The sequence below is a fragment of the Thalassophryne amazonica genome, chromosome 15 (assembly GCF_902500255.1).
Source record: "Thalassophryne amazonica chromosome 15, fThaAma1.1, whole genome shotgun sequence".
NCBI classification, from domain to species: Eukaryota; Metazoa; Chordata; class Actinopteri; order Batrachoidiformes; family Batrachoididae; genus Thalassophryne; species Thalassophryne amazonica.
The window spans coordinates 40,052,429-40,078,065 of record NC_047117.1 but is presented as its reverse complement, the minus strand read 5'-3'; the positions used below and the strand labels follow the sequence as shown (position 1 = coordinate 40,078,065).

Genomic DNA, 25,637 nt, shown 5'->3' with positions numbered 1-25,637 from the left:
CGTTGAAAGCCACCATGGGTGGTGTGTGGATTTTAAGGTGAGTGTCTCCTTGCCAAAGACCTACGTTCACGACATTCTTTAGCCTATAGATCTTTTCGGTCATGACAATGGCCAGCTTAATTGGAAATGCCATTTCCAGAGTCTCTGGATCCACATAGATTAGAATTGAACTGCCCAGCGCGTATGCGAGGTGGGCAGCAGCATGACTATGCTATGGGTTGCAGACTCTAGAAGTTGTTGGACCAATGAAAAAGGGACAACGTAAAGTGGAATCCTACCAATGGTGAGGTTGTCATATGAGGACCCGATGTCCCTGGTCATGTCTGCCATGAGCATACCTAAGATCTGTGTGTGTGCGTAGTCTTCCTGCAACACTGACATTAGTTGATCAAGTATGCCTACTGTCTTTTGAGTGCGCTGGTATGGCTGTTAAGGATTACCATGGTGTCTCGCACAGTTTGTCCAATGGTCTCGAGACCTTCTCTTTGTAGGAGAAGCTGAGCATGTATCTCAGGGATTGCCTCTTGAAGCTCGCTAATGTGTCTCTTTACTGTGGCCAATGTCACGGTGTTAACTGCTGATAAGCCAAAGCTAAAGAGGGATCCTACAGCTGAGGTTGCCATTATCAGACCTCCAATGAACATCTTCTCTCATTTGATGAGTCAGTCACAGTTCGGCCTGTGTTACTGTGAACTTCTCCATCTGGCGTAGCATGTGGGCTATGTCTGCCTCTGCATGTTTGAGGACCGACCTGGTCCACCGGCTACCTGCCCAGGAGACCAGATTTACTGAAGTACTGGCGAAGCTGGCCCTGTACACTTCCATGGGGTTGAGCCTAATGAACACCATCTGCGTGTGCAAGCGGCAGTTCGTTATTAATAAGCCGGGCTGGTTTTTTAGGACGATGCCCAATTCTGGTCCAACTTCAACCACATCTGAGAAGGTGTTGTCGGTAGTTGCACCGAGGAAGAGCAGGATCACAAGCCAGGTCATCCTGACAAACACAACAAACATGATTAGAAGTCTGTCTTTAGCCATATTGGAAATGTTTTTCTTTCCTAGTTTACAGCACAGAGTTTGACTTATCTGATCGATTCCTGATTCGAGCGCTTTTGGCCATTGAGGGATGTCCTGCGCCCGATTGTCTGGCTTACATGGCGGTTCACTCCTGCAACTGCAGTGTTGGTAAGGTCACCTTATTTGTCTTATTTGTCCTGTTGGGAAGGTGGAATGATTTTGGTAGTTCGTCATGATCGGGGTGGAACTTTGAGTTCTCTTAACCTAATGCGTGGCTTTTAGGTTCTATCGGTACCTGTGGCGTCCCCGGCGAGTCCCATGGAATTTTTGTGCAGCTTTGTTTGGTTGCAGTGGACCCACTTGAAAACTGCTTCTCTTTCACCCTTGCTGACTTTGATTTGGTATACGATGGCAGAGTCAGTTACCAAATGTGGTCTGGTCCGGGGGGAAGCAGTTTGCGGTTCAGTCTAGCTGTGTTCTGGCCAGGTTGTCTGAACGAGTAGTAACACACCTTGTCCCCCACTTGGATTTCTTAGTGGGATGCCTTTTGGACAAAGTACATTTTTCAGCCTTCTGCACTTTTGTTTAAGAGTTTTTGAGTGAAGGAGAAGGTGGATTTCAGATGTTCAGTTAGTTCAGTCATGTATTGTTGGGCCGTGTATGCTGTTGCAATGTTTGCTTCTCCTGGCTGATACAGCAGATGGAGGGGTAGGGTCATCTGTTGGCCTGTCATCATCTGAAAGAGGGTGAACCCTGTTGATTCGTGAGGGGTCACCCTGATGGCCATGACGACCAGGGGAAGTTTCACATCCCAGTCTTTGTGCTTGGCTGTGACATATTTCCGCCGGATGGTCAGCAGAGTTCGATTAGATCTCTTCACCTGTCCGGATGCCTGTGGGTGGTGGCTGATGTGGAAATTTGCTTTCATTGCATGACTTCGCTGGAAAAGTGATGGTGTGGATAGGTGGTCCAAATCGTTAGAAGATGTGGTTCATCATCAGATAGGCTGATGATGAACCTCTGTGTTTTTGTGGTGTATTCAGTTGAACTGTCTGGGTGGTGTCGTTGCTGGTAGACCTTCCAGCCATTTTGTGAAGTCACACGTGACCATGAGGAAATACTTGTTTCCTCATGTTGACTTCATGAGTGGTCCTACCCAGTCAATTTGCAGGTCTGAACATGGGTAAGAACTGCGCCTTTTCTGTAAGGGAGCTCTGTGAAGTGGTTTTGCAGGTTGGAACTGGCAACAGTTCCAGCCGGCAAAACAGTTCCAAAGCAGCCTTTGATGTAATCGCTTACATCCTTCTGCATACTTGGCCAGTATGCCACCTGTCGTATTACGCTGTATGTTGCTTTCGTCCCTCAGTGGTCTGTGCAGTCTGAATTGTGCCCATGCATCAGCATCACCCCCCGGTGGTTACAAGGAACCGCGAATGCAGGTTAAGGGAGGCCCTCAGAAGCATGGACCAAGAGGCCACAAAGCACTTTCAGGTTGCTGCAAGTGTGGTAGAGGCGTTGTAAGTCGGGGACAGAAGCAAAATCATCCTCAGTCAGCGGGTGATTTTGAGGTCTTGCAAGATGTTACACCATCTTGTCGAAGGCAGGATCAGGGGCACGGAGCGAGGCCAGATCGGAATCAGAGATGGCCGTGCCAACAGATGCTATTGTGTGGGCAGGGACTGCCTCAGCATTTGCGGTAGTGGCCCTGGAGTGGGTCGCTACGCACACAGTAGGGTCGGGTGGGTGGGAAAAAGTGATTCATTACATGTCCACAGCGTGCCGTCAAGAGCTCCTTGCCACAGGCCGCGAATAGTTCCTTGTGTTTGACTCGTTTCTGGTTAGTACAACCCCAATTCCAATTAAGTTGGGGCATTGGGTAAAATGTAAATAAAAACAGAACAGAATGATCTGCAAATCCTCTTCAAGCTATATTCAGCTGAATACACCACAAAGACAAGATATTTAATGTTCATACTGATAGACTTGTTTTTGGGCAAATATTTGCTCATTTTGAAATGGATGCCTGCAACACATTTCAAAAAAGTTGGGACGAGGCAACAAAAGACTGGGAAAGTTGATGAATGCTCAAAGAACATGTAATTGGAAACAGGTGAGTGTCATGATCGGGTATAAAAGGAACATCCTCAAAAGGCTCAGCCGTTCACAAGCAAAGATGGGGCGAGGATCACCACTTTGTGAACAATTGTGTGAAAAAATAGTCCATCAGTTTAAGAACAATGTTTCTCAATGTTCAATTGCAAGGAATTTAGGGATTCCATCATCTACAGTCCATAATATAATCAGAAGATTCAGAGAATCTGGAGAACTTTCTACACGTAAGAGGCAAAGCTGAAAACCAACACTGAATGCCCGTGACCTTCGATCCCTCAGGTGACACTGCATTAAAAACCGACATCACTGTGTAAAGGATCTTACTGCATGGGCTCAGGAACACTTCAGAAAACCATTGTCAGTTAACATAGTTTGTCGCTACATCTACAAGTGCAAGTTAAAACTCTATCATGCAAAGCGAAAGCCATACATCAACAACATCCAGAAACACCGTTGCCTTCTCTGGGACCAAAATGTTTGAAATGGACAGATGCAAAGTGGAAAAGTGTGCTGTGGTCTGATGAGTCCACATTTCAAATTGTTTTTGGAAATCATGGGCATCGTGTCCTCCGGACAGAAGAGGAAAAAGACCATCCCGATTGTTACCAGCGCAAAGTTCAAAAGCCAGCATCTGTGATGGTATGGGGGTGTGCTAGTGCCCATGGTATGGGCAACTTACACATCTGTGATGGCACCATCAATGCTGAAAGGAACATCCAGGTTTTGGAACAACACATGCTGCCATCCAAGCAACATCTTTTTCAGGGACAACCCTGCTTATTTCAGCAAGACAATGCCAAGCCACATTCTGCACATGTTACAACAGCGTGGCTTTGTAGTAAAAGAGTGCAGGTACTAGACTGGCCTGCCTGCAGTCCATATCTGTCACCCATTGAAAATGTGTCACATTATGAGGCGCAAAATAGGACAACGGAGACCCTGGACTGTTGAACTACTGAAGGCGTACATCAAGCAAGAATGGGAAAGAATTCCACCTACAAAGCTTCAACAATTGAGTGTTGTTAGAAGGAAAGGTGATGTAACACAGTGGTAAACATACCACTGTCCCAGGTTTTTTGGAATGTGTTGCAGGCATCCATTTTAAAATGAGCAAATATGTGCACAAAAACAAAAAAATGTATCAGTTTGAACATTAAATATCTTGTCTTTGTGGTGTATTCAATTGAATATAGGTTGAAGAGGATTTGCAAATCATTGTATTCTGTTTTTATTTACATTTTACACAATGTCCCAACTTCATTGGAACTGGGGTTGTAGCTACAAGGCCATTGCGTTTCCAGCCTGGCAAAAGACATGAAAAGGTGAGGCATGCATACTTTCAGTCTGTTCAAATGTTTTTACGTTTTGTCAAACATTTGTCATTTTCTCCCATGTACGCCACTCGTTTACCTGTGACCAGACCTTGTTCCACTTCTCTGCAGAACACAAGAGGCGCATCCTTCCAACCACACCCACATCCATGGATGCAGAATGCAGGATACGTTTTTTTGTAAATGTCGTTATTGCTGCCAGATGGGACATATTATTGTCAGCAGCTGTTCTGCCAAAAACCCATGTTACTCACCACAGTATGCCCTTGCAGCTGTATCTTTCCCAGGAATCAGAGTGAACACATCTACTTCAGCCTTAGCTTATGCTTTAATGTTCCTCTGGTGCTGGGACTCCCTTGGCAAAATGATCATAAGCCCAACTTTACATGTGCTCTAGGAGAATTGCTGTTAGGAGCACAGACTGTCACTGTCCCTGCCTGAAATTTGCTCCTTCAATATCAGAGCCACTGCTGCGCTTTTGATTCCAGAACTACTTCTTAAGTAAGGACAAGGCTTTGTTACTGCCACCATACAGACCATATATATTAAGACAATTTATTTCTGAGGGCTCTGTTTCCCACAAGCTAGCTATATAAGTTGTCAGCTCCAGAGAGAGAGGACATGGAGTCCAATATTGCAGAGGTCCTTGCAGTGGGTCTGATAAGTCAATCAATCAATTTTTTTTTATATAGCGCCAAATCACAACAAACAGTTGCCCCAAGGCGCCTTATATTGTAAGGCAAGGCCATACTGTTGTGAAAGTGTCGGAACACGGACCCACAACAGGGGGCGCAAATGAACGGACAATGGAGGAAGTCAAATAACAACACTTTACTGTTGTGAAGAAGCACAACCAACACGGCGAATTACAATTGTAGACAAGTAGTCAATTCACAAAAAATGTGTCACGTGGGCAGGCTCGAAGATAAGAGACGTCCGTCCAAAGCAGAACCGGAACCACACGATTTCCTCCGCCACCGAACCCCAGGAATACTGGAGCCGCCAAGTCCCAAACACCCAGGTGGCCACTGCCTCCGCTTGTCGGATCTGGTACTGCTGGCGAGGAACAAAAACAGTTAGATGTGGGTGCGTGTGCACCCAGCAACACGTATGGTGGGAAAACCACCTCCACCTCTCGTCGAAAAAAGAAACAGAATATCTGCTGTCCAACACACACAAGCAACAGATATTCCTGTCAGGAAGTCAACACAGTCAGCTGAGAATGTTACCTCCTTGGTAGAGCGATATCTCGGCAAAGAGGTGGAGATGTCGTCTTGCTGATATACCACTCAAGATCGGATGATTGGTGACAGCTGTCGTAGGTGACAAGTGACAGCTGTCACCCCGGCTGCTCCTGTGAGGCGGCAGCGCCCTCTGGTGCCTGGAACCCGCACTCCAGGCAGGGTGCCCTCTGGTGGTGGTGGGCCAGCAGTACCTCCTCTTCAGCGGCCCACACAACAGGACCCCCCCCTCAACGGGCGCCTCCTGGCGCCCGACCAGGCTTGTCCGGGTGGCGGCGGTAGAAATCGGCCAGGAGGGCCGGGTCCAGGATGAAGCTCCTCTTCACCCAGGAGCGTTCTTCGGGTCTGTACCCTTCCCAGTCCACCAAATACTGGAAGCCCCGGCCCATCCTACGGACATCCAAGAGCCGGCGCACAGTCCAAGCCGGCTCGCCATCGATGATTCGGGCAGGAGGTGGTGCCGGACCCGGAGTACAGAGGGGTGAGGTGTGATGCGGCTTTATCCGGGACACATGGAAAACAGGATGGATCCGCAGTGAGGCCGGAAGCTGAAGCCTCACTGCGGCTGGACTGATGACCTTGAGGATCTTGAAGGGACCGATATAACAATCCTGCAGTTTAGGGGAGTCCACTTGGAGGGGAATGTCCTTTGTCGACAACCACACTTCCTGCCCTGGCCGATACGCAGGGGCCGGGGTCCGCCGACGGTCTGCATGGGCTTTTGCCCTCATCCGGGCCTTCAGCAAAGCAGAACGGGCGGCACGCCACACCCGACGGCACTTCCGCAGGTGGGCCTGGACCGAGGGCACACCGACCTCTCCCTCAACCAATGGAAACAACGGGGGCTGGTACCCCAGACACACCTCAAAAGGGGAGAGGCCGGTGGCTGAAGACACCTGGCTGTTATGGACATACTCGATCCAGGCCAAATGGGTACTCCAGGCCGTCGGGTGTGCGGCCGTCACGCAGCGCAGGGCCTGTTCCACCTCCTGAATGGCCCGTTCTGCTTGCCCGTTGGTCTGAGGATGATACCCGGATGAGAGACTCACCGTGGCCCCCAGTTCCCGGCAGAAGCTCCTCCAGACTTGCGAGGAGAACTGGGGACCGCGGTCGGAGACGATGTCTGTTGGAATCCCATGCAGCCGGACGACATGGTGGACCAGGAGGTCCGCTGTCTCCTGGGCAGTCGGGAGCTTCGGAAGGGCCACGAAGTGGGCCACCTTGGAGAATCGGTCCACTATCGTGAGGATGGTGGTGTTGCCCTGGGACGGCGGGAGGCCCGTGACAAAATCCAGGCCGATGTGGGACCAGGGGCGATGAGGCACAGGCAGCGGCTGGAGCAGTCCCGATGCCCTGCAGTGGTCAGCCTTGCCCCTGGCGCAGGTGGTGCAGGCCTGGATGTAATCCCGGACGTCGGCCTCCAGGTACGCCCACCAGAAGCGCTGCCGGACAACTGCCACGGTTCTTCGCACCCCCAGATGACAGGAGAACTTGGAGCCGTGACAGAAGTCCAGGACTGCAGCCCTGGCCTCTGGTGGGACGTAAAGTTTGTTCTTCGACCCAGTTCCGGGGTCCGGGCTCCGTGCCAGGGCCTCCCGGACGGTTTTCTCTACGTCCCAGGTGAGGGTGGCCAAGATAGCGGACTCCAGGATGATGGGTTCCGGTGGATCCGACAACTCCGTTTTGACTTCATCTTCATGCACCCGGGACAAGGCATCCGATCTCTGGTTTTTGGTCCCGGGGCGGTAGGTGATCCGGAAGTCAAAACGGCCGAAGAACAGTGACTAGCGGGCTTGCCTGGGGTTCAGCCGCTTGGCGGTCCTGATATACTCCAGGTTCCGGTGGTCAGTGAAAACCGTGAATGGCACGGACGTTCCCTCCAACAGATGTCTCCACTCTTCAAGAGCCTCTTTCACCGCAAGGAGTTCTCGATTGCCGACGTCATAGTTCCGTTCGGCCGGGGTCAACCTGCGGGAAAAATAGGCACACGGGTGAATGACCTTATCACTCTCTCCGCTCTGGGAAAGCACAGCTCCTATCCCTGAGTCCGAGGCGTCCACTTCAACCACAAACTGGCGACTAGGATCGGGCTGCACCAGCACGGGTGCAGACGAGAAGCGCCGTTTCAACTCCTTGAACGCTGCATCGCACCGATCCGACCAGGTGAAGGGGACTTTTGGAGAGGTCAGGGCTGTCAGGGGGCTAACTACCCGACTGTAGCCCTTAATGAACCTCCTGTAGAAATTTGCAAAGCCGAGGAACTGTTGCAGCTTCCTACGGCTAGTAGGTTGGGGCCAATCTCTCACCGCCGCAACCTTGGCCGGATCAGGGGCGACGGAGTTAGGGGAGATGATAAACCCCAGGAAGGACAAAGAAGTGCGGTGAAACTCACACTTCTCGCCCTTCACAAACAGCCGGTTCTCCAACAACCGCTGCAGGACCTGACGTACATGCCGGACATGGGTCTCAGGATCCGGAGAAAAGATGAGTATATCGTCCAGATATACGAAGACGAATCGGTGCAGGAAGTCCCGCAAGACATCATTAACCAATGCTTGGAACGTCGCGGGGGCGTTTGTAAGACCGAACGGCATGACCAGGTACTCAAAGTGACCTAAGGGGGTGTTAAATGCTGTCTTCCACTCGTCTCCCTTCCGGATCTGAACCAGGTGATATGCATTTCTAAGATCTAGTTTAGTGAATATTTGGGCTCCATGCAGGGGCGTGAACACTGAATCTAACAAGGGCAACGGGTATTGGTTACGAACCGTGATTTCGTTCAGCCCCCTGTAATCAATGCATGGACGAAGTCCGCCATCTTTCTTCCCCACAAAAAAGAAACCTGCAACCATCGGAGAGGTGGAATTCCGGATCAACCCGGCAGCTAAAGAGTCCCGGATGTAGGTCTCCATTGATTCGCGCTCCGGTCGTGAGAGGTTGTACAGCCTGCTGGACGGGAACTCAACGCCCGGAACCAAATCAATGGCACAATCGTATGGGCGGTGCGGGGGAAGGGTGAGCGCCAGATCCTTACGGAACACATCCACAAGGTCATGGTACTCCACCGGCACCGTCCCAAGATTGGGCGGGACTCTGACCTCCTCCCTAGCTTGGGAACCGGGAGGAACCGAGGAACCTAAACATACCCGATGGCAGGTCTCGCTCCACTGTACCACTACCCCGGACGGCCAATCGATCCGGGGATTGTGTTTCAACATCCAGGGGAACCCGAGGATCACACGGGAGGTGGCAGGAGTCACAAAAAACTCGATCTCCTCCCGGTGGTTTCCTGACACCACCAGAGTTACTGGAGGTGTCTTATGTGTGATTAACGGGAGAAGGGAGCCATCTAGTGCCCGTACTCGCACAGGTGAAGTAAGTGCCACCAGAGGGAGCCCTGCCTCCCTGGCCCATTTGCTGTCTAGCAAATTCCCTTCAGAGCCCATGTCCACCAGTGCTGGGGCCTGAAGGGTTAAATCCTCATAAAGGATTGTAACTGGGAGTCGTGTGGCAATATGGGTGTGTCCCACGTGAATGTCTTGGCCCACCCCTAGCCCAGTTTCTAGGGGCGGGCGTTGGTGTTTAACCGCTCGGGGCAGTCCCTCACTTGATGCTCTATCGAGCCACAAACAAAGCACGCTCCGCGGACCAGCCTCCTCTGTCTATCCGGTGGTCTAAATGTGGCCCTGCTCGTGTCCATAGCTTCATCAGCAGGGGGAGCTGTAACCACACGGAGCGTAGAGGCCGTGGAGCGTGGGGAGGGCGGAGCTCGGTTGGAACCGGAAGGGAGAGGGACAGCGCGTGCCCGGCCACGCCCTTCGTCTCGTTCCCGACGGCGTTCTTCTAACCGATTGTCTAATCGTATAACCAGATCAATTAGCCACCAGGTGCTCCTTCAGGACCAACGACAGTCCGTTTACGAAGGCGGCACGGAGGGCAGTGCTATTCCAGCCGGACCTCGCAGCCGCGATGCGGAAGTCGACTGCATAAGCAGCTGCGCTCCGGCGCCCCTGTCTCATTGACAGCAGCACGGCTGAAGCGGTCTCTCCTCTATTTGGGTGATCGAACACTGTTCTGAACTCCCTCACAAACCCATCATATGTCTGAAGGAGCCGTGAATTTTGCTCCCAGAGCGCTGTAGCCCAAGCGCGTGCCTCACCGCGAAGCAGAGTTATAACATAAGCTATCTTGCTAGCATCAGTCGCGTACATGATGGGACGTTGTGCGAAGACGAGCGAACACTGCATAAGAAAGTCCGCGCACGTCTCCACACAACCCCCGTATGGCTCTGGAGGGCTTATGTATGCTTCAGGGGAAGGTGGGAGGGGTCGTTGAACGACCTGTGGAATGTCACTGTTGCGCACAGGATCGACAGGAGGGGGAGCCGCAGCAGCGCCCTGAGGGCGCGCTTCCACCTGAGCGGCGAGAGCCTCCACCCTGCGGTTAAGGAGGACGTTCTGCTCGGTCATTAGATCCAACCGAGCCGTAAAGGCGGTGAGGATTCGCTGCAACTCACCGATCATTCCTCCTGCAGACGCCTGTGCGCCGTGTTCTTCCATTGGCCGTTCAACAGCCGGTTGACGCCCCTCGGGGTCCATGACGTGTGGCCGAGATATCCTGTTGTGAAAGTGTAGGAACACGGACCCACAACAGGGGGCGCAAATGAACGGACAATGGAGGAAGTCAAATAACAACACTTTACTGTTGTGAAGAAGCACAACCAACACGGCAAATTACAATTGTAGACAAGTAGTCAATTCACAAAAAATGTGTCACGTGGGCAGGCTCGAAGATAAGAGACGTCCGTCCAAAGCAGAACCGGAACCACACGATTTCCTCCGCCACCGAACCCCGGGAATACTGGAGCCGCCAAGTCCCGAACACCCAGGTGGCCACTGCCTCCACTTGTCGGATCTGGTACTGCTGGCGAGGAACAAAAACAGTTAGATGTGGGTGCGTGTGCACCCAGCAACACGTATGGTGGGAAAACCACCTCCACCTCTCGTTGAAAAAAGAAACAGAATATCTGCTGTCCAACACACACAAGCAACAGATATTCCTGTCAGGAAGTCAACACAGTCAGCTGAGAACGTTACCTCCTTGGTAGAGCGATATCTCGGCAAAGAGGTGGAGATGTTGTCTTGCTGATATACCACTCAAGATCGGATGATTGGTGACAGCTGTCGTAGGTGACAAGTGACAGCTGTCACCCCGGCTGCTCCTGTGAGGCGGCAGCGCCCTCTGGTGCCTGGAGCCCGCACTCCAGGCAGGGTGCCCTCTGGTGGTGGTGGGCCAGCAGTACCTCCTCTTCAGCGGCCCACACAACACATACAATAATTATGTAAAACCCCAACGGTCAAAACGACCCCCTGTGAGCAAGCACTTGGCTACAGTGGGAAGGAAAAACTCCCTTTTAACAGGAAGAAACCTCCAGCAGAACCAGGCTCAGGGAGGGGCAGTCTTCTGCTGGGACTGGTTGGGGCTGAGGGAGAGAACCAGGAAAAAGACATGCTGTGGAGGGGAGCAGAGATCGATCACTGATTAAATGCAGAGTGGTGCATACAGAGCAAAAAGAGAAAGAAACAGTGCATCATGGGAACCCCCCAGCAGTCTATGTCTATAGCAGCATAACTAAGGGATGGTTCAGGGTCACCTGATCCAGCCCTAACTATAAGCTTTAGCAAAAAGGAAAGTTTTAAGCCTAATCTTAAAAGTAGAGAGGGTGTCTGTCTCCCTGATCTGAATTGGGAGCTGGTTCCACAGGAGAGGAGCCTGAAAGCTGAAGGCTCTGCCTCCCATTCTACTCTTACAAACCCTAGGAACTACAAGTAAGCCTGCAGTCTGAGAGCGAAGCGCTCTATTGGGGTGATATGGTACTACGAGGTCCCTAAGATAAGATGGGACCTGATTATTCAAAACCTTATAAGTAAGAAGAAGAATTTTAAATTCTATTCTAGAATTAACAGGAAGCCAATGAAGAGAGGCCAATATGGGTGAGATATGCTCTCTCCTTCTAGTCCCCGTTAGTACTCTAGCTGCAGCATTTTGAATTAACTGAAGGCTTTTTAGGGAACTTTTAGGACAACCTGATAATAATGAATTACAATAGTCCAGCCAAGAGGAAATAAATGCATGAATTAGTTTTTCAGCATCACTCTGAGACAAGACCTTTATAATTTTAGAGATATTGCGTAAATGCAAAAAAGCAGTCCTACATATTTGTTTAATATGCGCTTTGAATTACATATCCTGATCAAAAATGACTCCAAGATTTCTCACAGTATTACTAGAGGTCAGGGTAATGCCATCCAGAGTAAGGATCTGGTTAGACACCATGTTTCTAAGATTTGAATCAAATATGATTCAAACCACCGCAGCGCAGTGCCTTTAATACCTATGGCATGCTCTAATCTCTGTAATAAAATTTTATGGTCAACAGTATCAAAAGCAGCACTGAGGTCTAACAGAACAAGCACAGAGATGAGTCCACTGTCCGAGGCCATAAGAAGATCATTTGTAACCTTCACTAATGCTGTTTCTGTACTATGATGAATTCTAAAACCTGACTGAAACTCTTCAAATAGACCATTCCTCTGCAGATGATCAGTTAGCTGTTTTACAAGGAAGGTTGGAGATTGGCCTATAATTAGCTAAGATAGCTGGGTCAAGTGATGGCTTTTTAAGTAATGGTTTAATTACTGCCACCTTAAAAGCCTGTGGTACATAGCCAACTAACAAAGATAGATTGATCATATTTAAGATCGAAGCATTAAATAATGGTAGGGCTTCCTTGAGCAGCCTGGTAGGAATGGGGTCTAATAAACATGTTGATGGTTTGGATGAAGTAACTAATGAAAATAACTCAGACAGAACAATCGGAGAGAAAGAGTCTAACCAAATACCGGCATCACTGAAAGCAGCCAAAGATAACGATACGTCTTTGGGATGGTTATGAGTAATTTTTTCTCTAATAGTTAAAATTTTGTTAGCAAAGAAAGTCATGAAGTCATTACTAGTTAAAGTTAATGGAATACTCAGCTCAATAGAGCTCTGACTCTTTGTCAGCCTGGCTACAGTGCTGAAAAGAAACCTGGGGTTGTTCTTATTTTCTTCAATTAGTGATCAATCAATCAATCAATCAATCAATTTTTTTTATATAGCGCCAAATCACAACAAATAGTTGCCCCAAGGCGCTTTATATTGTAAGGCAAGGCCATACAATAATTATGTAAAACCCCAATGGTCAAAATAACCCCCTGTGAGCAAGCACTTGGCTACAGTGGGAAGGAAAAACTCCCTTTTAACAGGAAGAAACCTCCAGCAGAACCAGGCTCAGGGAGGGGCAGTCCTCTGCTGGGACTGGTTGGGGCTGAGGGAGAGAACCAGGAAAAAGACATGCTGTGGAGGGGAGCAGAGATCGATCACTAATGATTAAATGCAGAGTGGTGCATACAGAGCAAAAAGAGAAAGAAACAGTGCATCATGGGAGTGATGAGTAGAAAGATGTCCTAGCTTTACAGAGGGCTTTTTTATAGAGCAACAGACTCTTTTTCCAGGCTAAGTGAAGATCTAAATTAGTGAGACGCCATTTCCTCCCCAACTTACGGGTTATCTGCTTTAAGCTACAAGTTTGTGAGTTATACCACGGAGTCAGGCACTTCTGATTTAAAGCTCTCTTTTTCAGAGGAGCTACAGCATCCAAAGTTGTCTTCAATGAGGATGTAAAACTATTGACGAGATACTCTATCTCCCTTACAGAGTTTAGGTAGCTACTCTGCACTGTGTTGTTATATGGCATTAGAGAACATAAAGAAGGAATCATATCCTTAAACCTAGTTACAGCGCTTTCTGAAAGACGTCTAGTGTAATGAAACTTATTCCCCACTGCTGGGTAGTCCATCAGAGTAAATGTAAATGTTATTAAGAAATGATCAGACAGAAGGGAGTTTTCAGGGAATACTGTTAAGTCTTCTATTTCCATACCATAAGTCAGAACAAGATCTAAGATATGATTAAAGTGGTGGGTGGACTCATTTACTTTTTGAGCAAAGCCAATAGAGTCTAATAATAGATTAAATGCAGTGTTGAGGCTGTCATTCTCAGCATCTGTGTGGATGTTAAAATCGCCCACTATAATTATCTTATCTGAGCTAAGCACTAAGTCAGACAAAAGGTCTGAAAATTCACAGAGAAACTCACAGTAACGACCAGGTGGACGATAGATAATAACAAATAAAACTGGTTTTTAAGTCCTTCCTCAATGCAAATTTGTGCTGGATTCTTTTTGATCTAAAAAAAGACAAGTCTCTGTATTGATTGGCTCTGTATTGATGTCACAATTTCAATAACATAACTGTTAAAAACAAATATTGTATTTTCCAGAGAATAAGTCACACCTGACTATAAGTCATGCCTTTTTTCTTTATTATGAGTTCTTTCATTTGGGATTTTTGTACATTGTTGTAATGTACTTTTTATAATTGGTATTTATTCTTTTGTTGTTGGAGTTTATTTTGTTTAGTGCTTTGTTTCCAGGGAAAGTCCCATATAAATAGTTGTTAAAATTATTATTATTATTATAACCAATAAGTGTGTGATATTTCAGTATATGAATTGCGCCAGAGTATGTCGCAGGACCTCTAAAACTAGTAAGAAAAACAAACTTGACATATACTCCAGAAAATACAGTACACTTTGTTACTCATCAGATTAACATTTGTGATGCTCCATGGTACCACTGTATTATCCAAAGCAAACCTACATAATCCATTCCAGTTAAAGCGCATCTGGGAGGGACATGACTGGAAAACTGCATTTAACGCCCTGCTAAGTCATTTTGGGTGTGTATGTGAGTGAGGTCACGGGACCTCACTGATCGTTTGGTATGTCAAATGTGTATTATAGAGACTGTTAAAAAAAACTGTGTAAAGGACAAAAAAATAAAGTTTCAAACCAAGTGTATTCAGTGTGCATGTGATCACTGACCCACATAAAATTTGAGCTGTAGCAGTATGGCCTACCCAATCATCCACAAAATGTTTTAAAAGCTTCCTTTACTTTGTTAACTTCTACAACTATTTCTTTAACGACTACAGCACAATAGCAGCATCTCTCATTCAGATAATTTCTACCTCCATGCCTCTCTGCTGGACCCAGCCCATGTATTCACTGACCTTAAGCACTGCTTAACTTCACATCCAGTAAGATCCCTCAAGACAGTTCATAATTGAAGTATAAACCTCACTCACCAGAGTACTGTGTTGTGTCAACTTTCTTTTCTTGACCATAGACATCATCCGTGTGCCTTTCCCCCACTGAATGGGACTATGATGAGAGAAACTGAGTTGCTGGCAGTTAACACACAGATCCCCAAAGGGGATTATGGGTAACTAAGCCTCCGCTCATACTGATTGGTTGATTCATTCATTCTGTGGAGTGCGGAACCTGCGGAAGAATGATCCTTCCGCAGGTTCACCTACGGAATCCTTGTTACAACTTTTACTTCCTCTAGATAGTCAAGTTTGATCGTCTTCTCAATGTAATGTGTTGGTGTTTACAACTAAATGTGCTTTTGTAAAATATGTCATTTTTTTTTCATTTGTATAAAAAAAGAAAGAAATTTTCAAGATCTCGCTAGACACCGTTTTTATTTTTATTTTACTATTTCTAACCCTACCTCTTCTCCTAACTCTAACATAAACACAACGTAGGTGCATCCCTTCACCTAATCCTAGCCATACCCCCTCCCACCCCCTGTATGATTGGGATGAATAAAAATGTAAACAGCCGGCCACTGACGATGACGATCACTGCATGTCAAAATGATGGGGAGAAAGTCAGTGCAAAGCCTCTACAACCAATTATTCGCACCCCAACGAAACACAGTTTATTTTGGGTTAGGTCAGTTTTGGCGAACCTCACCCAGGAAAGGCCTTAGGAGTTAGGAATTAGCAAACCATGGATGAAGGCACGTTAACACTGATGCAATTCGATGGAAACAAATAATTCGTAATTCGTATTATTTTTACTGTACCTCAACTGGTCCCATTTTTCCTCCTCTAATTTTCTTTTTTTCTCCATTGGGCACCAGACAGTTTGGTCCATTTTGACATTTTTACTTGTTATTCACATAATTAATCGGCCAATCCGTTTTTGAGAGAAAAGTTACGTCACTTTTTCACCAATAGCCCCCCCCACACACACACACCCACACGCCCCTTCGAAATTAATTATTCATAAGGTTGTGCCCACCCATTCCTACCACTGGAAGAGGAGCAATGGCGAGCTACAGGTGTGTCTTCCCAGGCTGTCATAGCGGACTACGATCTTTACATATTCTTCCCACGGAAAGCAATGTACGCGATCAATGGCTCTTATTCATTTTTATCCGCATCCCCAGTACATACAACCGCCACCTATTTCTTTGCTCTACGCATTTCACGGAGGACTGTTTCACAAACCTTGCACAATTTTGAGCTGGCTTCAGTCAGCATTTAATACTCAGTAGAGGGTCAGTTCCGACTTTGTGACAAAATCAACCCCAGCAATCAGTACAGCCTGTAAGTATCACAGTTTCTTTTGTTTTAAATTTGTTTTTTAATTTATTTCGGATCGTTTTTTTTTTTATTATCATTATTATTTTGTGACTGGACATTATGTCACAGTCAGCCTCTGGCTGACTTCATGTTGGTGGGCGAGGAACAAGATTTATCACTCAACAGCAATGTTGAAACGTGATCTGTTAAATAAGTTAGTGAAGATTACTGTCGTCTCGTTTTCGCTACAACGCGCTCAACTTTTGTTCAGAATCAGCTTCTTATCACTGGTAATGACGCGGATTTCCTGTCACTCAAACCTGCAGCTTCACAGCGCTTTAAACCGTCGTCCACAGACTTCAATAGCGACACAAGTGCAGCAAAACGACACGAGTCATTGGATAAATGCTGGGCTTTGTCCCGCCCATTGGAGGCTCTGCGTGTCTGGGGGTCTAAGGGGCAGTGGGCTGGCCTCGGCTGGCCCGGATGCCCAGCTTCTGCATGATGATTGGATAATCTGTCTGAGGCTGAATCCATTTTTGATTGACAGTGAAATGAGCGAATCAGCGATCATTTTCATTCTGTTCTCAGTTGAACCGGAGACTTTCCTAATCCTCGAGTTCCGGCAAGATGGCGGCCCGGGCAGGCAACTTCATTTAAGCTGTCGTGCACTAATCCCAGTTTTTCCAATTTAGACCACCTTTTTTGACCAACAAACAGGTTTCTGATCTTATTCATCACTTCTGAGACACTTCTGAGTTTCAAGTTTTTTTTTTTTTTTTCTCTCAACCAGTTAAAGTGCTTTTTGGAGAAGAAGAAGATGTCGCGGGAAAAAGCCGAAGCCGCAGCTAAGATAGCGGCATCCAAAAGTTCCTCAGCGTCTGACCACGTGTACGCAATGGATGTTTCATTGCCGTCAACTAAAAGGAAGACTCCACCGACACCCACCAAAGCTCCCACGCCGCCTAACAAGGTAGTTGTAGCTCAAAATGAAGATACTAACAACTCCACTGTAGAAGCCATTGACAAGTTGACAAGGAAAATTGACGGATTTGGAATACAGCTACGTGACAACATGATAATGGTGGCTAACATTTCCAAGCTAGTTGAAATGAATGCAGCTGATATAACAGACTAAAACTAAACTAGCTGACCTGGAAAAAGAAATGCCTGCTATTGCCAAAGAAAATGTGGAGCTGAAAGAAAGAGTACTGGAGCTAGAGCGCTACAAGCGTCGCTGGAACTTGAAAATCCAGGGCCTAAAAGAAAAGGAGGGAGAAGAGACACGCAAAGAAGTAATCGACATCTTGGGCAAGATCGCACCACAATGGGCATCATCACTGGACAGCGCTGTGGACACCGCATATCGCCAGGGGAGAAGAGATGAGGGGAGACACCGTCAAATAATAATCCAATTCACCATGAGACATCACAGTGACGCCTTCTGGAAGCTGACCAAGAACTCCAGGGCGTGCAAGGAGTTGGGCATATACTTCAAGCAAGACTTCTGCAAACTAGACCGGGAAGCAACAGCTGCAGCCTGGCCAAAAATGGAGCAAGCCAGAGCAGAGGGGAAGAACGTCTACTACCGAGGGCACGTCGGGTATATCAATGGAGTTCGGGTATTCCCTGGTTAATTATAAAGCTATCCAAAACATCAATGCACTACTGGAAAGGGGGGGGGGGGGAATTAAACAAATAAAATGTAATAAGGTATCTTAATAAAATACATAGATAATTTTCCTGTTAAAGTTGCACTTTTCAAAGGCTATTTGCCTTAAGTTCAAATACGCAGATTTAAAACTATTAACCAAAACTAACCCTAACTATTGTTTACAAACCTGTTTGAAATGTTACTACTTGACTAAATTTTTGGAGGTCTACTGTTTTTTTTTCCTAGTTTTGTTAAAGGGATTCAGTGTTTCAAGCTTACATACACTTCTACTTTTACGTGAGAATTTCGATTTTTATTTACTTTGTTCTATAATTTCATTTATGTCCACTTTTCCTTTTAATTTCAATTGTGTGTCTTTAAATACTAGGGGCTTAAGAGACCATGTCAAAAGAAAATCAATATTTCTGTTTTGTAAAAATGTCAAAACTGACTGTATTTTCTTGCAAGAAACACACTCTGTTGAAGCAGATGAAAGTTTTTGGTCTAATCAGTGGGGAGAAAAAGTAATTCTTTGTCATGGTACCAACAAATCAGCTGGTGTAGCTTTTTTATTTAAGAACCTTCATAATAAAACAGAAACTCATAGGAAAGATGACCGGGGCCACTGGCTAATTTGTGTACTTAAAATGGAAAATGACTTTCTGATCCTCTGCAATATTTATGGCTATAACAATATTACTCAAAACAAACTACTTCTAGTGGAAATTACCAATCATCTTAAAAATCTATCACTCCAATACTCTACAAATAATATCATACTGGGTGGAGACTTTAATATGGTGTATGACGACTGGCTAGATAGGTCTCCTTCCAAATTCCAATCTTATCATATAAACTCAATTTTACAAAACCTTTGTTTAGATCTTAACCTAATAGACCCATGGAGGCTGGTTAATCCACTTGTTCAGTCCTTCTCATGGTTCAAACCTGATGGAACAGCTAAATCCCGTATTGATTTTTGGCTAATTTCAAACAATTTTTTGCAAAAAACTGTAAATGCTGAATTTTCAGCCGCTCCTTTAACCGATCACTGTTTGATACTACTTAATATCACATCTCAAATGAAAAAACATCACAACAGAGGTTACTGGAAATTTAACTCATCGTTGCTCACCAGTGAAAATTTTAATAACGAAATTATTGAACAAATTGGTCTTATTACATCGGATAAAAACTTAAATTCTTTTGCAGAAAAATGGGAGTATTTTAAATTTAAAGTACGCCAAATCTCAATTAAACATAGTAAGCTGATAGCACGCCAAATGAAACAAAAAGAAATAGAAATTATTCAAGAGCTTAATCATTTTTGTTCCAAAACTATTTTTAATAATGAGGACAAACAACGGAGAAGCATTTTACAATCTAATTTAGACGAGATATATACTAAAAAAGCGAAAGGTGCATATTTAAGATCCCGAGCCAAGTGGATAGAGGAGGGGGAGAAAAGTACAGCATATTTCTGTAGGCTGGAAAAAATAAGACAAGAAAGAAATGCAATTAATAGTTTACAAATTAACAATCAGTTATGCACAGATCCTCAAATAATATCCAAAGAGATCTTTACCTTTTACAGCAACCTATATTCCTCCTCATACTCAAAACCTAAGGCTGAGACATTCTACCAATCTATTCAACACTTTATTCCTAAAATTAATGAAAATTTTAAACAAATATGCGAAGCTAAAATTACTCCCGAAGAGTTAGATAAAGCATTAGGTGCTTTATCCAAGGACAAAGCCCCAGGTTGTGACGGATTAACCACTAACCTTTACAAATACTTCTGGGATCATATCAAAGCCCTTGTTTTTGGAATGCTTGTAGAAATTTTAGAAAAGGATTCTTTAACACATACTATGAAACAAGGGGTGATCACACTCATACCTAAACCCGGGAAACACCCAACTCTTCTGGATAATTTAAGACCTATAACTTTATTAAATAATGACTATAAGCTCTTAACCCACATTTTTGCAAACAGGTTAAAATCAGGCATATCCCAAATTATTTCTGACACTCAATCTGGTTTTTTAAAAGGTCGCTCTATTCACAATAATACCCGCCTCATTTTGGACTTGATTGACTATAATTATCTAATTGAAAATGAAGGTTTTGTACTTTTCCTAGACTTCTATAAGGCCTTTGATATGATAGAGCATGAATTTATGTTTCTGGCTTTAGATCTCTTTGGATTTGGAAATAACTTTATTAATGTAATCAAATTACTCTATAAAGATACAAATAGCAGGAATGTCTTCCTCATGGCACCTCACAACGATTTAAGATTAACAAAGGTATAAAACAAGGATGCCCAGTCTCGCCTCTGTTGTTCATTGTAGCAGCAGAAATGCTTGCTATACAAATAAAAAATGCTAATTTTGGTAAAATTGCTGTACTAGGTAAAAAGCTTTCCATTAGCCAGTTAGCTGATGACACAACCATTTTTTTAAATAATCTAAACGATATACCTCAACTCCTCCAAATTATTGATCTTTTTTCAGAAGCCTCAGGATTAAAATTGAATTTAAACAAGTGTGAAATACTATCTCTAAAACACTGTACTTTATCTAATGCAACTAACATCCCTATAAAATCCATAGTCAAATATTTAGGTATGTATATAACTAAAAATAAGACTGAACTTGAAAATCTTAATATTTGGGAGAAACTAAAAAAAATGCAAAAGTCATTTAAATAATTGGTCACAGAGGGACTTATCCATTCTGGGAAGAATATTTATCACAAAAATGGAAAGTATCTCCAGACTGGTCTACCCGGCATATACACTAGGATTTCCTAAGTCAGCAATTAAATCTATTAATCAAATGAACTTTGACTTTATTTGGAGACGAAAAACTCATTATATAAGAAAAGGGAATTTAGTCAAACAGTTTGAAGAAGGAGGGTTACAAGCTATAGATTTCGATAGCCTTAACGGTACTTTAAAAATAAATTGGTTCAGGTCTTTCTTGATTAATCAAAATAGCCTATGGTTTCATATTCCAAATAAAATATTTTCCGAAATGGGAGGAGTTAGCTTATTACTTAGAAGTGATTTTGACATTCGGAAATTACCCATAAAACTTTCATCATTTCACCAGCAAGTTTTATTGTACTGGAGACTAATTTATAAACATAATTATAGCCCTCACAATACTCCACTATGGAATTGTCATTATATAAAATCTAGAAACAAATCAATCTTTTTAAAGAATTGGTATGAAAAAGGAATTTGGTCGGTGATGCATTTATTAAATGATAAAGGCATACTGTTATCATTTGATGAATTCAAAACTAAATATAACCTGGAAGCAGAGAAAAAAGAATTTCAAAAAATTATTAGAGCTATCCCTCCAAATATTTTATCTACAGCAACCAATCTTTTTCAAAACCCCATCTGCAGGTCCCCAGAACTACCAAAACTCCTGATAAACGGACAAAATGTTACGGCTAGATCACTTTCAAATTCCAAAATTAGGGAATTTTTTACTAATGCTTTGTTCCCCTATAAATCCAATCCAAAGTCTATCTCGCATTTATTCTCTCATGATCAAATCAAAAAAATTAGAACAAATTATATAAAACTTCCAATTCCCCCAAAAGCTAAGGAAGTACACTTCAAAACTTTTTCAGATGTTTATACTTCAAAAGATTTTCTCAGACACCAATTTGCTTTTGACGATAACAGTTGTTCTTTTTGCGAACGGGAAATTGAGTCAACTGATCACTTATTTTATGATTGTATATACGCAAAAGCTTTGTGGGATGACGTGAATTACTGGCTTTTTCCTAGAATCCCAAACTTAATTGATTTTTCAAAATATGACATCATATTTGGTATTTTAGGAAAAGAAAAGAAATTTGAGAGTGTTCTAAATGTAATAATTGTGTTGGGTAAATTCTTCATTCACAAGTGCCGTTTCCTGAAGACAAAACCATCCTTCTCCACTTTTCACAAGGAACTCTGCCTCTACTTCTCATCTGTGAAATTTATGAACAAAAATCAAGCCATGGAACTGCATTGTTTGTTTAACGAATTGAACTTATCAGAAAACCCCTAGTTTAAATTGTTTTTATTTGCCTTTTTATTTTACTTTCTTTATTATTTATATTTTTTTTGTAAAATTTAATTTATTTCTATATGTCCTTTACTTGTATACTGGTCATCTTTCAGTTCTGTTGCCTGTTGTGGCAATATTCAAATTGTTTCTTATTTGTGAAATGCCATTTATGTTGTATATATTCTTTCTCTTTTTTGTGTTATCAATTATTTTGTTCTTGAATTGTCAATAAAATTGGCTTAAAAAAAAACAAAAAACTTTCCTAATCCTCTTAGCGGCATTTTCACTGAGAGCAAGGGCAGCCAATCAAACAACGGCAACCGATCAGCGCCAACACCTACGTGCATTTCATAATGAGGTTGCCAAATAAGCTCCGAAATGACGCCATTAAAAGCAAACGAGGCATTCTAAACCCAGCATAGTAACTAGCTGTTTCAGAGAGCCTTTTAGGAAGGTTCTGAGCCATTACAGACCCAACCAATTTTTTTTGGGCTACATATCACATCACAGAACAAGGATTAATGCCCCATTCAACCTCTCTCTATCACCTTTAATAGGCTTTGCTATGCAGTTAAATCAATATGGGCTAATATTTATTTTATATTAAATAGTATTAACTAGTTTTAGTATATGAATAGTGAAAATTTACTTTATTTTTTCCCCGGGCCAGGTACAACCCCAATTCCAATGAAGTTGGGACGTTGTGTAAAATGTAAATAAAAACCATACAATCATTTACAAATCCTTTTAAACCTATATTCAACTGAATACACCACAAAGAAAAGATATTTAATGTTCAAACTGATAAACTTTGTTGTTTTGGTGGAAATATTTGCATATACAATATATTATATGTATACCTCTGTTACATCAACTTTCCTTCTAACAACGCTCAATAAGCATTTTGGAACTGAGGACACTAATTGTTGAAGCTTTGTTGGTGGAATTCTTTCCCATTCTTGCTTGATGTACGACTTCAGTTGTTCAACAGTCCGGGGTCTCCGTCGTCGTATTTTGCGCTTCATAATGCGCCACACATTTTTAATGGGCAACAGGTCTGGACTGCAGGCAGGCCAGTCTAGTACTCGCATTGTTTTACTCCGAAGCCACGCTGTTGTTAACACCTGCAGAATGTGGCTTGGCATTGTCTTGCTGAAATAAGCAGGGATGTCCCTGAAAAAGATGTTGCTTGGATGGTAGCATGTGTTGCTCCAAAATCTGGATGTACCTTTCAGCATTGATGGTGCCATCACAGATGTGTAAGTTGCTCATGCCATGGGCATTAACACACCCCCATACCATCACAGATGCTGGCTTTTGAACTTTGTGCTGGTAACAATCTGGATGGTCTTTTTCCTCTTTTGTCCGGAGACCATGATGTTCATGATTTCCAAAAACAATTTGAAATGTTTACTCATCAGACCACAGCGCACTTTTCCACTTTGCGTCTGTCCATTTCAAATGAGCTCGGGCCCAGAGAAGGCAGCGGCATTTCTGGATGTTGTTGATGTATGGCTTTCGCTTTGCATGGTAGAGTTTTAATTTGCACTTGTAGATGTAGCAACGAACTGTGGTAACTGACAATGGTTTTCTGAACTGTTACTGAGCCCACGCAGTAAGATCCTTTACACAATGATGTCGGTTTTTAATGCAGTGCTGTCTGAGGGATCGAAGGTCACGGGCATTCAGTGTTGGTTTTCGGCCTTGCCACTTATGTGTAGAAGGTTTTATGAATCTTTTGATTAAATTATGGACTGTAGATGATGGAATCCCTAAATTCCTTGCAATTGAACATCGAGAAACATTGTTCTTAAACTGTTTGACTATTTTTTCACACAGTTGTTCACAAGTAGTGATTCTCGCCCCATCTTTGCTTATGAACGGCTGAGCTGTTTGGGGATGCTCCTTTTATACCCAATCATGACACTCACCTGTTTCCAATTACGTGTTCTTTGAGCATTCATCAACTTTCCCAGTCTTTTGTTGCCCCGTCCCAACTTTTTTGAAACGTGTTGCAGGCATCCATTTCAAAATGAGCAAATATTTGCACAAAAACAATAAAGTTTATCAGTTTGAACATTAAATATCTTTGTGGTGTATTCAATTGAATATAGGTTGAAGAGGATTTGCAAATCATTGTATTCTGTTTTTTTTTTTTACATATTACACAATGTCCCAACTTCATTGGAATTGGGGTTGTATGCTTCTGGATGTTTTTTAGACATACTGTGACAATCATCAGATGTCTCACTAAAATGTGTGATGTAGAATTAGAATTATGGTCCACCTGTTATGCATTTATTCTGAAAGAAACAAGAATGAAGTAAACTGGTAACTCTTTAAATATGCATAACATTTACTATGAATGATTTTTTAAAATTCTGTATACAACGAAGCCTTGCTCTATGCTACCAGAACAGCAGTCTATCAAGCACAATAAGTTAATGCAGATGCATGAAATTCGCAAAATACAGACACAATCTTCAACTGCTAAATTTCCTTTTGACCTTGATAAATCATGGTGTGTCTGCAAACCCCACCTATTTATACATGTTCCCTCCCACAATTTTCAGCACTCATGTGGACAAACCACAAACTGCATATTCATGAAGGCAAACATGCTAAATGAACAGTGTGCACTATTTTGTGCATTTGAAAGATGCACTCTTCAGTGCACACTGTTAGCAAATCACATGCACTATTTTTGTGAATGTTGTGTCATTTGAACACATTTTAACACAGGTAAACCTTTTTAGTAAATCAAGCCCTTAATGTGATTGCTTGGGAAATAATACTGAGTCCCAGTTCTGCCAGAGTGAAATTCAAGGCCAAATACACACCTGAGAGTTTTGGTGGTCATGTCAGCTGCTGTGATACCATGATACATCAGCGTTTCATTCCATGTGGGATTCAAGGTATTCTTCAGGGTTTTTGTCCGTAGCTTATTGGCCTGCAAAGCAAGATTAGAAGAAATATAACAAGACAATTATGGAGAGGAAACAATCAAACATCTGACACGTGACAGAACCAATGAAAAGTGGCAAAATGAAGTGACACTAAATCAAGAGAGATAAGTGAGGAAAGCATCCCTTCTCTCTGCATCTCAGGAAATTGCAGACATCTGCTGCCTTTGTAGAGAAGTGTGAGAGGATGAAGGCTTTACTTGCCTCGCCTATCTCCACACCAGAGTGAACCACCTTCAAAACATGTACTGCTTCAGTCAGCTTTAAAATGTACACCTTTATTCCCAGAAACCCTTAGAGCTCCAACACCCATAAATAAAGTTTGTACCTGCTTGTTGGCTCATCTTTTGTGCTTGTCTTAAATTTGTAATTTAAAATTTTCCCCCTATTTTTTTTTACCTCACCTGTGAATGAGTCTGTTAACGGGATTGCTTGAAACCTAATGAAGCAATTTTCAGTGAACTTACCATAGCCCAGAAAGCTGTGTTATACCCAGAAAAGGCTTTGTTTAAGAAAATACAGTGCATGCTGTTACCACTGAGGTGAATTTTGTTGTTGAAAAAGCTGTTGCATTTCTGAATGGTTGAGGATACAGTGAGAGCTGACATCTAAAACATTACAACTGCAGAAGCCGTAAAATGTAAAGTGGATAGATAAAAAGATGGAATGTGAGAATGGTGACAAGAAAAGGTAAGACATAAAGAG

At 43.7% G+C, this 25,637-nt stretch overlaps 1 protein-coding gene across 3 annotated transcripts in view; it reads right to left on the bottom strand.

Annotated features, from left to right (window-relative positions):
• Positions 1-25,637, bottom strand: part of doc2d (double C2-like domains, delta) — a 152,973-nt gene that overhangs the window by 76,824 nt on the left and 50,512 nt on the right. For all 3 annotated transcript variants that reach the window (XM_034188563.1, XM_034188564.1, XM_034188565.1), the window contains exon 5: positions 24,810-24,919. In XM_034188563.1, coding sequence (XP_034044454.1) covers positions 24,810-24,919 — 110 coding nt within the window. The remainder of the gene's footprint in view (positions 1-24,809; positions 24,920-25,637) is intronic.